General features: G+C 43.9%; 2 protein-coding genes across 2 annotated transcripts in view; one reads left to right on the top strand and one right to left on the bottom strand.

Moving 5' to 3' along the window:
- The window catches only part of SRSF6 (serine and arginine rich splicing factor 6), a 71,898-nt gene extending 66,858 nt beyond the window's left edge, over positions 1-5,040 (top strand). Inside the window, exon 5 of the mRNA XM_068134613.2 lies at positions 4,190-5,040. Coding sequence (XP_067990714.1) covers positions 4,190-4,691 — 502 coding nt within the window. The 3' untranslated portion in view covers positions 4,692-5,040. The remainder of the gene's footprint in view (positions 1-4,189) is intronic.
- LOC144888698 (uncharacterized) overlaps positions 1-21,980 on the bottom strand; it is a 240,192-nt gene that overhangs the window by 31,693 nt on the left and 186,519 nt on the right. The window lies entirely within an intron of this gene.

Raw genomic sequence — 21,980 nt, 5'->3', positions numbered from 1 at the left:
GAAATCTCCACGCATGGCTGGCGGACTTCCTCTCTAGTCGTAGTCAACGTGTGGCTCTGAATGGGTTTCTCTCATCTCCTCTTCCTGTTCAGGCTGGAGTTCCCCAAGGCAGTGTTCTGGGCCCTGTGCTTTTTCTGGTCTTCATCAATGATCTCTCTGACTCTCTTGAAAATCCTCTCTATCTCTTTGCTGATGACTCTACTCTCTGTCGCTCCATTCCTCATCCCTCAGATCGGCAGTCTGCAGCCTCCTCACTCTCTGCAGACCTGGACAAAATCACAGACTGGACAAACAAGTGGAACATGTCCTTCAATCCTGACAAATCTCACACTCTAACGATGTCTCTCCGAAAAGACCGACTGGACAACCCTCCCATCCACTTTCTGACTAATCCTCTCCAAGAAGTTCTGTCACTCAAGCTTTTGGGTCTCACTATCTGCCATGATCTTTCCTGGGAAAACCACATTTCCAAGCTGGCCTCCAAAGCCAGTCGCCGACTGGGCATCCTCCGTCGGGCGAAGTCCTTCCTTGGCACACCTGAGCTCCTCACCACATACAAGGCTTTCATCCGCAGCTCAATGGAATACTGCTCTCCCCTCTGGGCTGGTGCTCCTGCCTCACACCTAGCTCGTCTTCACGCTGTTGAAACCAAAGAGTTCAGAATCATTGGAATCTCCCGCGATGAAGCTAACTCCAAGGGCCTTTCACTCACTCACCGCAGGCAGATTGGTGGTCTTTCCGTCTTCTACCGACTCCTCTCTGGCCTTGCCCCCCCCCCCCCCAGCTCTCTCTGGGCTCTATCCCCCGAATATTCCAACAGGTCGCACAAGATCTGTGTGCAACCCTCTTATGGTTAAACTGCCAAAATCAAGACTCTCTGCTGACCTTCACTCCTTCATTCCTCTTTTCTCCCGCCTCTGGAACAAACTCCCTCACTCTCCAATCCCACTCCACCCTCCAGGTCTTTAAAACAGCTGTTCATCACCATCTCTTATCTTCCCCCATCCAAAACCTTGATCTTTTCTACCCCCGCTAATTTCACCCAAAATCCACTTTTTTGAAATACCGACTTCTGTCCTGGAAGTCCTTGGTGCCCTTGTGTTTTATATTTTCCCGCCCCCCCCCCCCTTCCCACGCCTCCTCCCCCCAAGCCCTCTCCCTCCCACACATCTCCCTGCTCTCTAATGTTATGTTTGTGTGCTTCCCCTTCTCTCCCCATCTTGTCTTCCGCTCCCTCTTTTTATATATTTTGTTTGTCTGGTTGATTTGTTTGTGAAATAAATGTTAGCTCTTTCACGAGCCTCGATTGAGTATACAAAAAAAAAAAAACTACCTGTGGAATTTTTCCAGCCATGTTTTTTACAGTATTTTTACACCTTTATTTTACAACTTTTGTAATGGAGTAATCACAAGCATTATAGGAGAAAGGCAGGATGGCTATTGATCGGAAAATGTAGAGGTGAATATGGTGACCAATGTATCTGTTAGTTGGCGTCTGCTTGTTACTTGCGAAAATCGAAGGTTTTTCAAGTTTATTGGTTGGTCTTGTGCGTTAATCTGTCTGTTTGGCTTTCTGTATGTCAGTTGCCGACAGGTCACAATTTTCAACCGATCTTCATGAAACTTCACCCAATGGTGGAGTTGATCATATGCAAGAAGCCTATTGTTTTTGGGGTCAAAAGGTTAATTGGTCAACATAGGCTAAAGGTCATCAACTTTGTCAAATTTCTAAAATCCTCAATTTTCATCTAATTAACTTGAAATTTGAAGAGGATTTGCGTATATGGTCAGTGAATTCAACCACCAATTATATTTTAGGTCAACGTTGGCCAAAAGGTCAATAGGCCATAAGGTCAACATAGGCAAAATTTCTAAAATCCTCAATTTTCATTCAATTAACTTTAAATTTGAAGAGGTTTTGCATATCTGGACACTGAATTCAACCATCAAGTATTTTTGAGGTCAACATAGGCCAAATTTCTAAAATCCTCAATTTTCATCTGATTAACTTGAAATTTTAAGAGGATTTGCATATCTGGTCACAAAATTGAACCACCAGGTATTTTTGAGATCATCCTCGGCCAACGCCTTATTTTAGGGATTTCACAAGTGTCATGCTATGCACGACATATTTCTTGTTTCTTTATTTATTTGCTTTTGTATTCTATCCCTCTTCCAGAGTACACACAATGAGGCTTTACCGGCCTTGTGTTCTTATCTGATAGTGTTGAAAATTTAATGGCTGTATTTTAAAATAATCGTCAGTTGAATGGAGCTGTTTGATGCATAGCAAGTACAATGGCTGACAAGAATTATAAGCCCCATTGCAAGATAGGCAAGGACCTGGCAGAAGAATAAGAATAAGACCAAAGATTAGATGAAGAGACGAAATTGAAAAATTCACCTTGGCCCTGAAATGCAGAGAAATATAAAAAGAAAGGACCATGCTGAGGGAGGCCTTCCTCCTGCAATGGATTCATATAAGTTGGTCAAGTCGTGTTTTTTTAAATATGGGGCATGCCAATCAGCACACTCGTTGCTGAGGCAGGGGCAGATGGTACTTGGTGATATTGGTTCGCGAGTTATCAAACAGAGTGACCACTATATTCGTCATGGGTGTGTGTCTCTGTCTGTCCGCAGTATAACTACCCGATGATATCATCCGATCTTGATGAAACTTGGGTGGGAGGTTGATATCATGATCTAGTTGTGTCCTGCCGAGAGTGGGCGTATTGTGCCCATTGTGGGCAGAGCGACGCCCGAAAAAGATGTCTTTTTAGGGGGTAATCGATTTCAAGCTCCATCTTCTCCGAGGGGTTTGGTGGAATCTGACAGGGGTTTCGGTATTTGGTTTGGCCAATGTCATGTGTCTAGCCCCACGGAGCTCGATTTTTGTCCGTCGCACCGCCGAGCGAAAGGGGGACTATGGTTTTCCCGTGCGTGCGTGCGTAAGTGAAGGACCGCATTCGCATTTGGTGTGTGGGTGCAACCCACCTCAAAATCCAAGATGGCCGCCGCCATCTATGTCTGAACCTTGTGAGCGGAATATCTTGAAAAATAAGCGAAGTACCAACTTCTAATCTGGTGTGTGGGTGTATCTACGAATAAGGAAGAACGCTATTGGAAATTGGGTCGCCACTTTAAAATCCAAGATGGCCGCCACCATATATATGTCTGAACCTTGTGAGCGAAATATCTTGAAAACTAAATGAACTACTAACTTCTAATCTGGTGTGTGGGTGTATCTACGCATAAGGGAGAATCCTATTGCAAATTGGGTCGCCACGTCAAAATCCAAGATGGCCGCCTTGCGTCTTACACTTTGTCAACTCGCATCACTTCACCGACGGGGGACCTCGGCGTAATGCTTGTTCATTTTCGCGTCAAGGTCACGAAATTTAGAAAAGTCGATTTTTGATGGTTTTATTACATTGTTCGCTTCCTGATAGGGTGAAATGTCATACATGATCTTGTATTATCACACACATCATGAAATACAAGTTTTCCAACAAATTTCAGAATCTTTGATCTTTGAAGGTCACAAAGGTCAAATTTTCAAAGTTGTCGGAATCAAACCGAATTTTCAGTATTGTATAGCTAACTAACTTCATAACTGATTATACATTATTTTCTATCATTTCAAGGTCAGTAACCTTCGTTTTAACATTTCAAGGTCACAAAGGTCAAATTTTCAAAGTTGTCGGAATCAAACCAAATTTTCGGTATTGTGTCTTGAAGGCCTGCGCACGCAGCGCATTGGGGCCCTTTGCAAATAGGCATGTACACCGCATGTCGGGGGCCGACACCTGCCACGTGGGCCCCCGACCCCCCAGTCCGGGCCTGTTTCGGTTAGAGTCTGTCTTTTATCATTGAATACCGCTCGCTCGTGAACCATCGTCGTCTCCTGACTTGTTGTTTTTATTTTTCAATACAGACCTTACCAACCACTTTTTGTGAGTTGACAAATTATTCTTGAACCATAGCTTGAAGTTCACCCAGACTAATTGCCCCAGTGTGTGGATGGCTTTACAAGTGTTTGATGGAGCTGCCTTTGTTGAGTGAGATCAAGACATCAATGTCAGTGAAAACTATTTGTTTGTTTGTTTTAATGGTTTGTTCACCCGTTGGTGGAAGAATTTTGATTCCCTTGCTCCTCTTAAAATACCAACTTTTTCTATCACCCCAACAGATCTGGTGGCAGAGGTGGGGACCGCTCTCGCTCTCCTCGACATAGCAAAGATCGAGGCAAGGACAGAACACGATCTTCTTCCAAAGACAAGGCTAAGAATCGGGATGAAAAACGAGACCGCTTTGACAGTGCCGAACGTGGCAGGTCTAGTTCTGAATCTCAGGGTGGCAGTAGGAACCAAGACGAGACAAGGGAAGGGTCTGGCTCCAAGAGTCCAAGCAAGGAGAGATCCAGATCAAAGAGCGTCAATGAGGAACGCAGAGGCTCCCCAGGAAGGAGTGACGATGAAGATGTGCCCGTGGTTAGGTCTAGGTCCCCATCTATTGGGTCGCATTCACCCAGACAAGATCTTTCAACTCAAGAGAATGGAGAAGAGGAAGTCACCCGGGGATCTCACTCTCGCTCGGGCTCTCGGCATCCGACTCGCTCTCGGTCTCGTTCTGGCTCCCCTCTGTCTGCCCATTCTTATTCTGGTTCGCCACCCGCCTCTCCTTTAGAATGATGTATAACGTCCGGCAGAGCCGTAAAGTTGGATTTGTTTTTGCAGCAGACTAGTTACTCTGATGCCATTTTCACCTTTTACTTCATGTTTAGTGCAGCCAGTTTTTGTTTTGGGAGCTGTGAAGTGTCATGCTTAAGAAGACTAGTGTTATATTTCTTTGTGTGTTGTCGAAGTCTTGGACGAAGTGATTGTTTGTTTGGAGCTAATGATGATATTTTGCTTTGTGAATGGAAGGTGTCATTATGTGTATATAATTCGTCTTCATTGATGCTTCGTAATTATGACCTTTTCGTACTATTTCCATTAGATCACTTTTTTGTTGAAATAAAACCACAATTGTTGGAATGTTTGAATGATTCCATTTTGATTCTGCTTTAAGAATGAGTACAAATGCCATTGTGACGATTTTGACCCCTCCCATTTTCCTTGGGTTGGGAGGGGTGAAGGTGGTAGAGTTTATTTTAGTTTTTTTGAAACGCCATCACCAGTCGTGCTTCTTCCAAAGTCGTTTGATGGTGAAACGGTGTTAACTTTAGCAATGCCAGCAATGATCGCCATGGGTGGCCTGTTGCGCGGATTTAACGCAAACCGTAAACCAGATGCTCGCCGAGCGATGCGAGCGAGCGGAACCACGAGGAACCGTGTGGGAAAGCGGCAGGGCGACCCGCTTGAGGCGTTGTTGGTGCGGCCGAGGTTGCGGCTTGCATCGTTACCTGGGCTGTGCGCCTTATTGGGCATCCTAGTGCTGCTCTTGGGGATTGGTATGACTGTGTTGGGATACTGGCCTTCCATGGAGGAGATTACAACACTAGCTAACTTTTCTGGGAACTATTCCCATCTCAAAGCAGATATCCATTGGTCGGTTCAGCCACTGCGGCATTTGTTGCGATCAGAACGAGCCGCAGCAGTGGGTCCACTTGCCATGGGGGCTGGCCTGTTTGTATTCATCTGTGCAAATGCACTTCTCCACGAATGGCGGGACCGTGCTACACGTGTTGTGGTCTTGCAGGATATTTATTCCTCCGGGCGAGGTGCGGAACCTCCCCAAATCCCTGAGTCGAGCCGAGACCCTGGGGAACGAGGGCGACAGTTACCCCTCGGGAGCATCGGCAAGGTGGTCCCATCTCTTGGCTCTTCTGCCTCCATCCCTGTTTGTCCTCTTCCTGCCATTGAGCTCAACAACCTACCCATGGAGGGTCACGTCTCCCACCAATCTCCACAGCTGCCTGTTGCCACCGTGCACGGAATGTCTTCGGAGCTAGGAGCAAGGTGTGTCCAACCTCAAACATTTCCAGCCAGCCCACCTGTCCCAAGAGTGACATTTGAACGGAGGCAGTTTGGAAGTTGGCCCACCATTGGCGGGGCCTCCATTACTTGTTCGTCACTCGAGTTGCACATCCCGACACCTGAACAATGATGGATCAGTAGATGTTGTATCCTAACCATGAATTGAAAAGAACCAGCCAAAGGTGTCCATGGTGCCAAGGAGTGGTGTGACCATCCAGTGAGGATGAAACTGCTGCAAGTACATCCAGGGGTTGAGCGTGACTATTGCAACATGTCTTTTTCCTACTGGAGTATATGTAATGTATGGGGTCGTCTGTTGATTGCATACTCGAATTTGGTGGATTTTTGAGTCCACCTCTGTTCTACTTGCCTGACTACTATTTCATCTTGCATGTTCCCATCACCTTTCTCTCTCGTATGCTTCCTTTTTCTGTTCAGCATGTTGGCTCACCCCCAGCCCTTTCCTGGTGGCACATGAGAAATATGTACCATTATTGGTGGATCGGGCTTCAGTGTATATAGATGCCATACATGGGTTGGGTGTCTGAAATGGAAAATTAATTTGGCTTTAACAAGAAGATACATCGGTAATAAACAAATAACTTTTGTTTTGTTTTCCTAATCGCTTGAGACGTGCGAGTGGAACAGTCTAGTTTGTTTGTTTTGTTTTTTGTTTTGTACAGTCTAGTTTGTTTTGACCTTGCTGTAACCTTGGGCACTTGCTCGAGAAATTCTAAGGTTCGGTGGGGGTTGCACCGACATTGCTGGGGTCGATCCAGCTCCATGAGGAACCCTTCGACTTGGTGAGCAATGTGTGGGTTGGTCTTGGCTGCCCCGGTTTTGGGTCATCTTCAATGGACCGCGTCAATGCTTCAACATCAAAAAGCAGACGATGCAGAAATGGTGAATGCCAAAGCATGAAACTAATACATTCCACATTCCTGTGCCACCTGTAGTCGAACATCAAGCATGGACAGCAGGTTCGTGAAGCACTTCCACGAAAAACGTACCCGTTTGAATGGTTCTCGACCCAGTCATTGGCGAATCTGCATGTGGCGATCCGCGAATGTATCGCTTCGAAAGTATAATCCCTCACGGCATTTCGTAATTCACATGAACTCAATATCTCTTTTAATTCCAAACAGCATAACTCCAATCACAAATTAAATAGCATTAATATAAAAAAAATAAACTTTTACCATCATTCGTGACGTAAACAAATGTTTAAATCCGGATGTGGAGTAGTTCCGTACGGTTGGGTGAATACAATTACGAATTCAATATATATATATATATATATATATATACATACACACACAGTCGTGGCCAAAAGTATTGGCACCCTCGCATTTTTTTTTCAAAGAACTCACTATTTTTTCGAAAGATAAGTTGAAATTGACAAATGCATTGCATTTCCACAATTCTTTATTTCACTGTTAATATTACAGAACCTTTGTTTTTGATTCAGAACTTAATATATCCTTTTAAATGAGGAAATAAAAAGAAATGGCATTGACAAAATTATTGACACCCTCGACTTCATATTTTGCCTTTGGACAAAATAACTGCAGTCGAGCGCTTCCTATAGCTGTGAATGAGCTTCCTATAGCTGTGAATGACTCCTACACCTCTCTACTGGCAGTTTGGCTCACTCTTCTTGTGCAAACTGCTCCAGTTCTCCCAGATTTGAATGCTTCCTTCTCCCAACTGCTGTTTTCAGATCTCCCCACAGATATTCAATTGGATTTAGATCTGAACTCATTGCTGGCCACTTCAGAACAGTCCAGCATTTTGTCGTGAACCATTCCTGGGTGCTTTTTGAAGTGTGTTTGGGGTCATTGTCCTGCTGCAAGACCCATGACCTTTGATGGAGACCCAACTTTCTGACACTGGGTTGAATATTGTGCTCCAAAATGCTAATCTCCTGATTTCATGATGCCATACACACATTCAAGGCACCCAGTGTGAGAGGCAGCACAGCAACCCCAAAACATCACTGAACCTCCATGTTTAACTGTGGGGAAGGTGTTAATATCTTTGAAGGCTTCATTTTATTTTCTGTAAACATAGAGATGATGTGCTTTACCAAAAAGCTCTAATTTGATCTCCTCTGTCCAAAGGACATTCTCCCAGAAGGATGTTGGCAAATTCCAATCAGGCTTTCTCAACAGTGGGGTCCTCCTGGGTCTCCTACCATAGAACCCCCTTGCATCAAGTTGGCGATGGATGGTGCGAGTTGAAACTGTCGTACCTTGTGTCTGAAGGTCAGCTTGAATCTGTTTGGCAGTTGATCAAGGTGCTTTCTCCACCAATCGAACAATCCTTCGCTGCAATCTTCGATGAAGTTGTCTCTTGCGGCCACATCCAGGGAGGTTGGCTCCCTGGACGTGGCCGGGAGTGCCATGGTGCCATGAGCCTTAAACTTCTTGATCACATCGCTTATGGTCCACAGGAACATCAAGGTCTCTGGAGATGGACTTGTAGCCTTGAGATTGTCCATGCTTGGCTTCAATCTTGTGTCTAACCTCAGACAATTCTCTAGTTTTCTTTCTTTTCTCCATGCTCATTGGAGATTGGAGCTCATCACACACAGTGACACAAAACAGCAGAATGACTCCTTTTCTCCAGTCAAACTGGTTGCATGAGTGATTTTTTTTTTTTTGTATCCTGCAGGCACCTGCATCTCACCACAGGTGAGTTCAATTCCGAAGTAAAGTAGAATCACCTGCTTGAAATCAACTTATTTCTAAACATCTAAAAGGTGCCAATAATATTGTCTGGGCCATTTTAGGATTTCTGTGTGGAATAAGCTAAGATTTCGTATTTTTTTCAGCTTTTCTTTGTTTTGTTCCACTGCAAACCAAAGAAATACATATGTGGATACCAAAATATTTTTTTATTTCAATAATTTTCTGGGAGAAATGGTGCATTATTTGAAAAAAGTGTAAATGTGCCAATATTTTTGGCCACGATTGTATATATATATATATGTATATATATATGTATGTATATATATATATATATATATATATATATATATATATATATATATATATATATATATATATATATATATATATATATATATATATATATATATATACATACATATAAAAGCGAAATGTCCGTTTGTTTGTGAACCTACTCCTCTGAGCTCCCAAGGTTAAGCAGCATGAAATGTTATAGGATAACATCTTTTACCACCCTACACCTAAATAGGGGTATTAAAACAATTATTCTCTCACAATCGAGCCATCACCTGGAAGTCCTAGCAATTGTTCCATGGAAGTTCTTGCAGTGTCCATGTGTTTTATACCTCTTTCCCCCCCTCTCCCCCGCTTCCCAAGCCCTCTCCCTCCCACAGATCTTCCGATGTCCCCGTTCTCTGCTGTTGTACTTGTGTGCTTCCCTCTCTCTCTCCCCCATCTTGTCTCCCACTCACTTTATTGTATGTTTTGTGTGACCGTTTTTTTTTTTGTGATTAATGTTAGCTCTCGATGTTATATACAAAAAATAAATAGATACATAAACCTGTCGCCGTGATCTCCGAGGGTCGATCCACATATACAAATCTTCATTAAAAGCCCAGTGACACCAACTACAAATCGCCACTTGACAAGGGGTGAACCTCCAATGATTACCTCATGCTCACAACAAGGTGAGTTGTTGTTTTGCTCTTTGTTTGGGATCATACTGCTTTGGGCTCCCAAGGTTAATCACAACAAAACTTTCTACCGTCAGATTTCTAACCACGATATACTTGAAAATGGGTTTTATACTGTGACAATGATGACATCATTTGGCCCGTTATTGTCGTGTTGCACTCCCGAGTTAATTTATTTACGAGCCTGAGGTAATTATTTACCACACCTTCACTCCTTTACACACTTTGGACCCTTTCCACACTTTAGACCCTTTCCACCCCTTAAACCCTTTCCACCCCTTAGACCGCCTAGACCCTTTACACTCCTTATACCACTTTGATGCTTTTCACCCCCTTACATCCCTTTTTACCTTATAAACCTTTAGACACCTTTGACCCTTTACACCCGCTTTCAACCCACTTATTTCCCCTTCTAATTTAGCCTGACCGGTCGCCATCTCCCACAGCACACTCGTCACGGTCTTTCACTTTTTTCAGCTTTCCTCATTCCGCGTCCAGTTTCCTGTCAAGAGCAGTCTGCCCAGCTTTCGCCTTGGCCTGTCCTACCCCAGTCTGTCCATCATGTCAGCTTGCCTTGTGTCCATTTTCACTTCCATGCCAACCCTAATTCTCTCAAACATGGTCATGCTGGCATTTAACTGCTGAATCACGTCAGGCTGGTCACTTATTTCCTGCTGCCAGGGTGATGTAGACCTGCTTTCCTGGGGCATTTGTTCCATTAGGGGCGCCGGGCTTATTGGGTGGAGGGCAAGAGGCATTCAGGCAGTGGGGACGATTCTACTGCACCCTCTACTGACCTTTCCTCAATAATGTCCATTTCGGTCGCAGAAGCATCGAACCGACCTGCTCGTTTTGATGACAGTGCTACCTGCTATAAATTTCCACCTACGATACTCCTTAATTTACTTTGCTTTACCACTTCCAAGCTGACATCAATGTACTGGATGTTAAGGGGGTTCCAACTCCACACTTCTCACAGCTGTGTGATGGCCACTGGGTCCTAATCCTGACACCAATTTGATTGTATCACGGGGTTCAAGATACACACTCCTGATCACCAATGTGATGGACGTCGGCTCGGATCATTCCGAAAGGCTGACTCGTCTATAAAAGGACCACGGACGCCGTCCACAACACTCACATCTAGTCGGATCCTCGTGCCCAGTGTCGGTTTACTGTACCTCTGAGATGACTGAAGTAGATGGTGAACCGTGTCGGCATAGTCCTTATTTTCTCGACATAGGCCTCCCAAATGTAGAATTTGCAGGTGGACCTATGACTCACAATTCCCTGCTTTATTTGGTTTCACTTGATATTCAATTTCCAAAAGTTATTGTAATTATTTTGCATTTTTGTAGACTGGTAAAGGTGTGTGTGTGTGTGTGTGTGTGTTTAATTAAATATTCACCCCTTTGAATTGCTGCCAAAGGCACAAATCCACGTCCCTTAACGGCCACTGCTGTGCGGGTTTTAATTAGCAGGTGTCGCCTACCACGCATTAAATACCCTGCCTGTGGCAACCACTACCAATCAAAGGGAAGGTTTTTTTTCTCTAAAAGCATTCTGCTAATAACATTATTCCAATGCTTCGATAAGGTATCAAAGACATCTGGAGGGGTACGTACGTATGGGGGTGCCATGACAACAATGCCCAAGAGACATCTACACATCCACGGATTGGCCACTACTCTCTAGTCTTGGTGCTAGCATAACGTTTAGGACTTCAAGGTTCCATCTGGATTTTGACCAAACCCAAGACAGTTCCCTGGGTGATGTTTCTACCAATTATTTAAATGTCCTTTAAATCTTTCCTGAAAAGGCCAACCAACGTCCCTCAGGAATGTGACCATTGACCAAAATAAAAACCTATAGGCATACGTCAAACTTCTGCTTAAAGCTCTCCCAGAGCATCCCTGCTGTTCACGTTCTGCACATCATAGAACCATCGGTCAAGTTTGCTCAGTCAGGATGTTCCAATTTTGTGAGTAAGATGTTATCAGATGAGGACACACTATGGTAGTGATGATATCTGACATACAAACCATCCGGCACTCGGATTCAGTTTGTACCTTGAAGCTCAGAAGCTTGTTCTTACATTCGCTTGATGTTGGTTTATCACTTTCCTATATGGAACAAATTATTGCAGGTTGTATTTTTTTTTTGGTATACTTAGTCCAGGCTCGTGTAAGAGCTAACACATACAACATGTAAAAGGAGCAGGAGACAAAAGGGGGAGAGAAAGGGAAGCGCAACAACAGTAGAGAACAGGGGCATCGGGAGATCTGTGGAAGGGAGAGGGCTGGGGCGGGGTACACAGTATAAAACAAATGGACACTACAAGGAGTCGTCAGCAAAGAGATAGAGAGGATTTTCCAGAGAGTCAGAGAGATCATTGATGAAGACCAGAAATATCACAGGGCCCAGAACACTGCCTTGGGGAACTCCAGCCTGGACAGGAAGGGGAGATGAGAGAATTCCATTCAAGGCCACACGTTGACTGCGACCAGAGAGGAAGGAAGTCGGCAAGCCATGTGTGGAGGTTATCATGGATACCATAGGAGGAGAGTTTGGTGAGCATTGCTGGGTGCCAGACCGTATCGAAGGCATGTGATATGTCAAGGGAGACGGCTCTGATTTCCTCTTTGGCATTGAGGACCTCCATCCATTGTTGAGACAGCAGAAGCAGCATGTCCAGAGAAGAGTGGCCTGGTCTGAACCCAAATTGATGATCAGAAATCAAGTCAGTCGAGAAGAGGAAGGATTTAATATCAGAAGTGATGATGGATTGAAAGATGAGCAGTGATTCTTATTCTTGTGTTTGCAGCACAAGGCTGTGAGGGAGCACCATTGTCTGAGGCTGCTGCTGTGCAGCTGATGTATTTGCCCTCTGCTGGTTTGGGCAGGAATTTGGAATTTGTTCAGGATGCCAGCAATAGCTTGCCTGCTCTTCATGAACAACATCATGGCGGTTTTAACGCCCACAAACGAATGCTGGCAGACGGGACACCCTGTTTGACGTCCATCCGAGGGACGGCATTTTTGTTGATGAATCACCTTGCCTGTTAAACACCAGGATTATATAGTTTTGGCAAAAAATATTGGCACCCTTGCACATATATCAAATAATGCGCCATTTCTTCCAGAAAATTGTTGAAATTAAAAAATATTTTGGTATCCACATATGTATTTCTTTGGTTTGCAGTGGAACAAAACAAAAAAAGCTGAAAAAGTTACTAAATTTTAGCTTATTCCACACATAAATCCTAAAATGGCCCGGACAATATTTGTTCGAAATAATTAGAATTCAAGCAGGTGATTCTCCTTTACTTTGGAATTGAACTCAGCTATGGTGAGTTGCAGGTGCCTGCAATATAAAAATCATTCATTCAACCAGTTTGAATAGAGAAAAGGAGTCATTCTGCTGTTTTGTGTCACTGTGTGTACTGCAATGAGCATGAACAAAAGAAAGAAAAGCAGAGAATTGTCTGAGGAGGTTAGACACAAGATTGTAGCCAAGCATGGACAATCTCAAGGCTCCAAGTCCATCTCCAGAGACCTTGATGTTCCTGTGTCCACCATATGCAATATTATCAGGAGGTTTAAGGCCCATGGCACTGGAGCCAACCTCCCTGAACGTGGCCGCAAGAGAAAACTTGATCGAAGATTGTAGTGAAGGATTGTTTGAATGGTGGAGAAAGCACATCGATCAACTACCAAACAGATTCAAGATGATCTTCAGACACAAGGTACGACAGTTTCAACTCACACCATCTGTTGCCAACTCAGTTAAAGGGGGTTCTATGGTAGGAGACCCAGGAGGACCCCACTGCTGAGAGAGACGTAAGAAAGCCTGACTGGAATTTTCAAAAACACACCTGAACAAGCCAAAATCCTTCTGGGAGAATGTCCTGTGGACAGATGATACCAAATTAGAGCTTTTTGGTAAAGCACATCATCTCTATGTTTACAGAAAACAAAATGAAGCCTTCAAAGAAGAGAACACCTTCCCTACAATCAAACATGGAGGACGTTCAGTGATGTTTTGGGGTTGCTGTGCTGCCTCTGGCACTGGGTGCCTTGAATGTGTGTATGGCATCATGAAATCAGGAGATTACCAAGACTTTTTGGAGTGCAATGTTCAACCCAGTGTCAGAAAGCTGGGTCTCTGACGAAGGTCATAGGTCTTGCAGCAGGACAATAACCCCAAACACACTTCAAAAACCACCCAGGAATGGTTCAAGACAAAACGCTGGACTGTTCTAAAGTGGCCAGCAATGAGTCCAGATCTATATCCCATTGAACACCTGTGGGGAGATTTGAAAACAGCAGTTGGGAGAAGGCACCCTTCAACTCTGGGAGAACTGGAGCAGTTTGTACAAGAAGAGTAGGCCAAACTGCCAGTAGAGAGGTGTAGGAAGCTCATTTATGGCTACAGGAAGCGCTTGACTGCAGTTATTTTGTCCAAAGATTGTGCTACCAAATATTAAGTATAGGGTGTCAATAATTTTGTCAATGCCATTTCTTTTTATTTTCTGATTTAAAAGGATATATTAAGTTCTGAATAAAAAAAACAAAGGTTCTCTAATATTAACAGTGAAATAAAGAATTGTGGAGACCAAATACTTTTGTCAATTTCAACTTATGTTGAGAAAAAATTGGGTTATTTCAAAAAAGTGCAAGGGTGCCAATATTTTTGGCACGACTGTATGTGGGTCTGGATTTAAACCCAGTCTAGATACTCCATTGTTTGAGCTCGCACACTCTGCACTCCATTGTGAATCCAATGTTTGAGCTCTCACACACTGCACTCCATTGTGAATTCAATGTTTGAGCTCACACACTGCACTCCATTGTGAATCCAATGTATGAGCTCACACACTGAACTCCATTGTGAATCCAATGTTTGAGCTCACACACTGAACTCCATTGTGAATCCAATGTTTGAGCTCGCACACACTGAACATTGTGAATCCCATGTTTGAGCTCGCACACACTGCACTCTATTGTGAATGTAAATTTTGAGCTCGCACACACTGAACTCCATTGTGAATCCAATTTTTGAGCTCGCATACACTGCACTCCATTGTAAATCCAATGTTTGCACTCACACACACTGCACTCCATTGTAAATCCAATGTTTGAGCTCGCACACACTGAACTCCATTGTGAATCCAATGTTTGAGCTCTCACACACTGCACTCCATTGTGAAGGTAAAGTTTGAGCTCGCACACACTGAACTCCATTGTGAATCCAATGTTTGAGCTCACACACTGCACTCCATTGTGAATCCAATGTTTGAGCTCACACACTGAACTCCATTGTGAATCCAATGTTTGAGCTCGCACACACTGCACTCCATTGTGAATCCAATGTTTGAGCTCTCACACACTGCACTCCATTGTGAATCCAATGTTTGAGCTCACACACAACTCAATTGTGAATCCAATGTTTGAGCTCTCACGCACTGCACTCCATTGTGAATCCAATGTTTGAGCTCTCACGCACTGCACTCCATTGTGAATCCAATGTTTTAGCTCACACACTGAACTCCATTGTGAATCCAATCTTTGAGCTCACACACACTGCACTCCATTGTGAATCCAATGTTTGAGCTCACACACTGAACTCCATTGTGAATCCAATGTTTGAGCTCGCACACACTGCACTCCATTGTGACTCCAATGTTTGAGCTCTCACACACTGCACTCCATTGTGAATCCAATGTTTGAGCTCACACACTGAACTCCATTGTGAATCCAATCTTTGAGCTCGCATACACTGCACTCCATTGTGCATCCAATGTTTGAGCTCACACACTGAACTCCATTGTGAATCCAATGTTTGAGCTCACACACACTGAACTACATTGTGAATCCAATGTTTGAGCTCACACACACTGAACTACATTGTGAATCCAATGTTTGAGCCTGCACATACTGCACTCCATTGTGAATCCAATGCTTGAGCTCTCACACACTGCACTCCATTGTGAATCCAATGTTAGCTCATACACAACTCCATTGTGAATCCAATGTTTGAGTTTGCATACACTGCACTCCATTGTGAATCCAATGTTTGAGCTCGCACACACTGCACTCCATTGTGAATGTAAATTTTGAGCTCACACACTGAACTCCATTGTGAATCCAATGTTTGAGCTCTCACTGAACTCCATTGTGAATCCAATGTTTGAGCTTGCACACACTGAACTACATTGTGAATCCAATGTTTGAGCCCGCACACACTGCACTCCATTGTGAATCCAATGTTTGAGCTCTCTCACACTGCACTCCATTGTGAATCCAATGTTTGAGCTCACACACTGAACTCCATTGTGAATCCAATGTTTGAGCTTGCACACACTGCACTCCAATGTGAATCCAATGTTTGAGCTCACACACTGAACTCCATTGTGAATCCAATGTTTGAGCTCGCACACACTGAACTACATTGTGAATGCAATGTTTGAGCCCACACATACTGCACTCCATTGTGAATCCATTGTTTGAGCTCACACACTGAACTCCATTGTGAATCCAATGTTTGAGCTCGCACACACTGCACTCCATTGTGAATGTAAATTTTGAGCTCGCACACACTGCACCCCATTGTGAATCCAATGTTTGAGCTCGCACACACTGCACCCCATTGTGAATCCAATGTTTGAGCTCTCACGCACTGCACTCCATTGTGAATCCAATGTTTGAGCTCACACACAGAACTCCATTGTGAATCCAATGTTTGAGCTTGCACACACTGCACTCCATTGTGAATCCAATGTATGAGCTCTCACACACTGAACTCCATTGTGAATCCAATGTTTGACCTCACACACTGAACTCTATTGTGAATCCAATGTTTGAGCTTGCACACACTGCACTCCATTGTGAATCCATTGTTTGAGCTCACACACTGAACTCCATTGTGAATCCAATGTTTGAGCTCGCATACACTGAACTCCATTGTGAATCCAATGTTTGACCTCACACACTGAACTCCATTGTGAATCCAATGTTTGAGCTCGCACACACTGAACTCCATTGTGAATCCAATGTTTGAGCTCGCATACACTGCACTCCATTGTAAATCCAATGTTTGCAATCTCACATACTGTACTCCATTGTAAATCCAATGTTTGCACTCACACATACTGTACTCCATTGTGAATCCAATGTTTGACCTCACACACTGAACTCTATTGTGAATCCAATGTTTGAGCTTGCACACACTGCACTCCATTGTGAATCCATTGTTTGAGCTCACACACTGAACTCCATTGTGAATCCAATGTTTGAGCTCGCATACACTGAACTCCATTGTGAATCCAATGTTTGACCTCACACACTGAACTCCATTGTGAATCCAATGTTTGAGCTCGCACACACTGAACTCCATTGTGAATCCAATGTTTGAGCTCGCATACACTGCACTCCATTGTAAATCCAATGTTTGCAATCTCACATACTGTACTCCATTGTAAATCCAATGTTTGCACTCACACATACTGTACTCCATTGTGAATCCACCTGAATTCCCCAAATTGTGCTACAAATTGCACAGCATCTAGGAAGTGCACGTGCAATGCTCATGTCCCAAAATGTTTGGGAGTAATTGTCATCACCAATGTGCTACAAAGTTGGTTCGAATCTCCAGGTACCGTACCATGATTGATACTGTTGCTCTCCCATAAAGGTACCTGCTTCTTTGGAGTTGACCTTGCTTGAATGAGATGGATTGCTTTGGGTCTCGGTGAGATTATTTTCGGGTTTTTTCTTTTCTTCCACCTCAATTATGCTCGATCCAAGTTTGTCCCTGCAGACTCACTAAGAAGTTTGAGCCTTTCAAAGAAGATCAGATTTGGTTTACTTCTTCCATGCTTTTTAATCTCCACAAAGTCTTCTCCCTTTTTTAGGTCCTCGATAAAGATGATTTTCGTCTTTTCCAAAATATATGCATTTTCCCCTTTATTTGTTGTTGTATCAGAGAGAAGAATTTTCTAATATACATGGGCTAAAGCTCCTAATAGACTTGACTTATTTGGTCCAAGGAATTCGAGCCGATCTGACATTTAGATCTATGAATGTATATTCACTTCGACATTATGATCAATCGAATCGAAAGTTTAAGAGAAATATGTTACCACCTGTGAAGTATCTGTGACGTCATGGTTTGTCAGCATGCTCACACAAATGATAATTCATGAGTGACATGTTGGGTAGCCAGACCTGTTGCCACGGATACTGATTTCTGTCCATAATATCGCTCAACAACCACTGCCGACAATTTTTTCTGCTACCTTTGAAAAGTGGCCAGGTAAAGACAATGGTCTCATCAATTTGTTCCATACTGGTTAAGTTTATTTAGGAATTGGACCTACAATTGCTCTCTTCCACTGAGCGGAAACAGTTCCTTCAGAAGATTGGTTCTTGGACCTGAAAGTTCACATGCAAATTCCCTCATTATACGATCAGGAATCCTATCTGGGCCGAAAGGTGTTTTCAGCCCTGTTTGTCTGTCTGTTTATCTGTCTTCTGTCTTCGAGAAGGATATCTCAAATAATTTTGGACGGATTTGGATGCACCTTGGACAGGTTGGGTTTGATAAGGACGAACTGTTTCAATTTTGGTGAAGATTCAGATCCAGCCTATGGGTTAAATACAACACGTATACTGTACAGCCGAGTTATAATATACATACAGTTCAGAAAGAGAACACGATATGACCTCGAGAGGTTATTGGTAATTATATTGTGGACTCACCTGGAGACAACGACTGGACACCATATCTGTTATCCATTTAGACATTAGAGTGATGGGGTTATGCCCCCTGGCTCTGCAATTGTCAACTTTAGCAGCAGCTGTTCTTTCCTTTGTGAATACTCTCTCTCCCCTCCTCCTCTCCCTCTGCCCTCTCCCTCTATCCTCTCTCTCCCCTCGTCCCTCTCTCTCTCCCTTCTCCCTCCCTTCCCCCCCTCTCTCTCTCCCTTCTCTCTCTCCCATCTCTCTCCTCCCTGACCCCTCAGTCTCTCATCCTTCTCCCCTTTTCCTCCCCTCTCACTGCTCCTCACCGTCCCCTGTCTTCCCTTGCCTCTCTACACTCCCGCTCCCCTATTTCATTCATCTCTCCCAATTCCCTCCTCTTTTCTAACTCTCCACTCTCTCTCCCCCTCTCTCTCTCTCCCCCCACTCTCTCTCCCCCCACTCTCTCTCCCCTCTCTCTCCCCGCTCTCTCTCCTCGCTCTCTCGCCCCCTCTCTCTCTCTCCCCCCACTCTCTCTCCCCCCCCCACTCTCTCTCCCCTCTCTCTCTCTCCTCACTCTCTCTCCACTCTCTCGCCCCCTCTCTCTCTCTCCCCCCACTCTCTCTCCCCCCACTCTCTCTCCCCTCTCTCTCTCCTCACTCTCTCTCCCGCTCCCTCTCTCCCTCTCCCCTCTCTCTCTCTTCATTACTAACCTGACAACCACAGTTATTACCTAGAACTTATGATGAAAGTTGTCCTTTGTCGTCCCGCTCCGTCGCCCCCTTTGCTAGCAGGAGATCCCATGTCTCTGCTGTGTGTGCATACAAAAAGCGAATGAGTTAATAAATATGCTGAGAGGGCATCAATCTTTCATTCTCTAAAATGCCACTTGTATTTGTCACCAATGAAATTGAGATGTACAATTTGGTGTTTTCTCTCATTAGGCCGTTGCCTCTCTGCCAGGTGCGACCTTCTAGGGAGAGTTAACAAAGACCTACAGAGATTCCATGATCAATTACTTGGAACCCATTTTTTACGAGACCAAGGGCCTCAGTGTGCCAGGTGCGATCTTGTTGGATCAGTTAAAGTCCTGGGAGAGATAGCTTGATCAATGTCCTGGAACCCATTTTTTACGAGACCAAGAGCCTCAGTTTGCCAGTCAGTGCCAAAATCTCAATGAGGGAGGATGAGGCAAGCGAAGGCAGACGACAACCCTAAATTATTCTCACTTAATTCGTGAGCACCCCCAAACACAGCAATAAGTAGGCCTTCATCCTGCACTTGACTGAAACAGCTCGGTTTAGGTTTCCATTATTTCTACGTGTTCATCTTGTCAGGAATGTGTCTGTCTGAAAATGGATGTTTTAATTACTTTTAGCTGTTTCCTTCTCCGTGCTTGTGCTCTTCTTTGGTAAAAGAATCTCTCCACCTAGTTAAAACCTGATGTCTCAATATTTTTTTGTTCATTGATACTGGAGTACCCCAAAGCAATGTTCCTGGCCTCATCTTATTATTAATCTTCAAAAATGATCTCACTGACTCAGGAAAATCCTTTTTATCGCTTTGCTGATGACTTCACCCTCTTCCTTGGCACACCTGAGCTCCTATTCACCTACAAGACTTTCATCCGCATGTTGATGGAGTGCTGCTCTCCCCTCTGGGCTGGCACCCCTGCCTCGCATATTGCGCAGCTTGATGCCATGGAAACCAAGGCCTTTAAGATCATTGGAATCCCCCGCAGTGAAGCTGAGTCTATGTGCCGATCACTTCGCCATTGCTGTTAGGTCGCAGCTCTCTGTCTTCCGCCTCATTTCTGGTCTAGCACCTCTGCCCTCTCCGTGATTTTTCTCCTCCCCCCCCCCCCCCCCCCACCCCCTAGGTATCTGCAGGTTGTATGCGGTCCTCCAGCAACCTCCTCCTGGTGAAACTGCCTAAATCCAGAACCACTGTTCACCTCCACTCATACCTTCCTCTTTTTTTGCCTATGGAACCAACTTCTCTTTAATGTTATATTTCCCTCCAGGTCTTAAAGACAGCTGTTCACCACCACCTCAGGTCATCCCCCATTCATAACCATGATCTTTTCTACCCTCGTTAACCCCACCTCCTCCCAAAATTTTGCTTATGTATCCATCTTGTCCACCCCTTGCATTCCTCCCTTCACCTCATCATTACCTGCATCCATTGTTTGTCCGTCTGTCTACTTTCTACCTCTGCCCTGCTGTTTCGCTTTCATTTCACTTTCTCCTGCTGTTCCCTTTGTTTTGTTGTGCCCTGATTTGTTCTGTGCCATAGCTCTTCCAATATATATATAAGCAAAATGTTTGTTTGTTTGTGAACCTACTCCTCTGAGCTCCCAAGGTTAATTGGCACGAAACTGTATAGGATAACATCTTTTACCACCCTGCACCTAAATAGGGGTTTAAAACAGTTATTTTCTCACAATTCATAATTTATAGACATCCGAGCTGTCACCTGTCGCCATGATCTCTGAGGGTCGATCCACATATACAAATCTTTATAAAAAGCCCAATTTTTTTCGGATTTCAACACGGATATCGATATTATTCGTTTGATGGTAAGATCCGATCATCAAATATGTTATCATATGTGAGAAACAACTCTTAATTAAGACGTTACCATGATCTGTAAGTTCGGAAAGGAGTCACGTGACCTCTCAAATGCGCTATTTATTCAAAAACCGAAATGTGTACAAACACAACCTAAACATCATTTTAAAGGTAATTTTGCCGTTCATCTAACAACATCACAATCAAGTGTGAAAAATAGTTTGTAGAAAAAAGCACGCACGTGACACCAACTCCAAACCACCACTTAACGACCGGGTGAACCTCCAACGATTATCTCATCTTCACAACAAGGTGAGTTGTTGTTTTTCTGTTTGTGACCTCACTGCCTTTAGCTCCCAAGGTTAATCACAACGAAACTTTCTACCGTCAGATTTTTAACCACGATGTACCTAAATATGGGTTTAATACCGTGATAAGGAGGTCATTTGGCCCGTTATTGCTGTGTTACACTCCCGAGTTAATTTATTTACGAACCCGAGGTAATTTTTTTACTACAGCTTCACTACTTTACACCCTCTAGACCCCTTTAGACCCTTTACAACCCTTAGACCCTTTAAACTCCTTTAGACCCTTTACATCCCTTCGACCCTTTGCACCCCTTAGACCCCTTTGACCCTTTACACCCCTTAGACCCCTTTGACCCTTTACACCCCTTTGACCCCTTTCAACCTCTTTAGACTCTTTATACCCCTTTGATCCCTGAGACTTTTACACCCTTTAGAGTTTAGACCCTTTCATACCCATTTCGACCCTTTTGAGACATATTGACTTTTTAAGATGCTTTGGCCAATTTAAGACCCTTTGGACAATGTAAGACCCTCTGGACAATTTAAGACCATTTGGACACTTTTGACCATTTTGCTCTTTCGTTCTTAGACACCTTTTAGACCCCATTTTTGGCCCTTTAAGAGCCTTGATTCTTTAAACACGTTTAGACCCTTTTATGACCCCCAAAAAAACTTTAGACCCCTTAGCTTAGATAATTGCAAAAAATTTCCTCCCAAAATC

Source organism: Myxine glutinosa, chromosome 13, assembly GCF_964187855.1.
Source record: "Myxine glutinosa chromosome 13, kmMyxGlut1.1, whole genome shotgun sequence".
Lineage (NCBI taxonomy): Eukaryota > Metazoa > Chordata > Myxini > Myxiniformes > Myxinidae > Myxine > Myxine glutinosa.
This window is presented reverse-complemented; position numbering and strand designations above follow the sequence as displayed.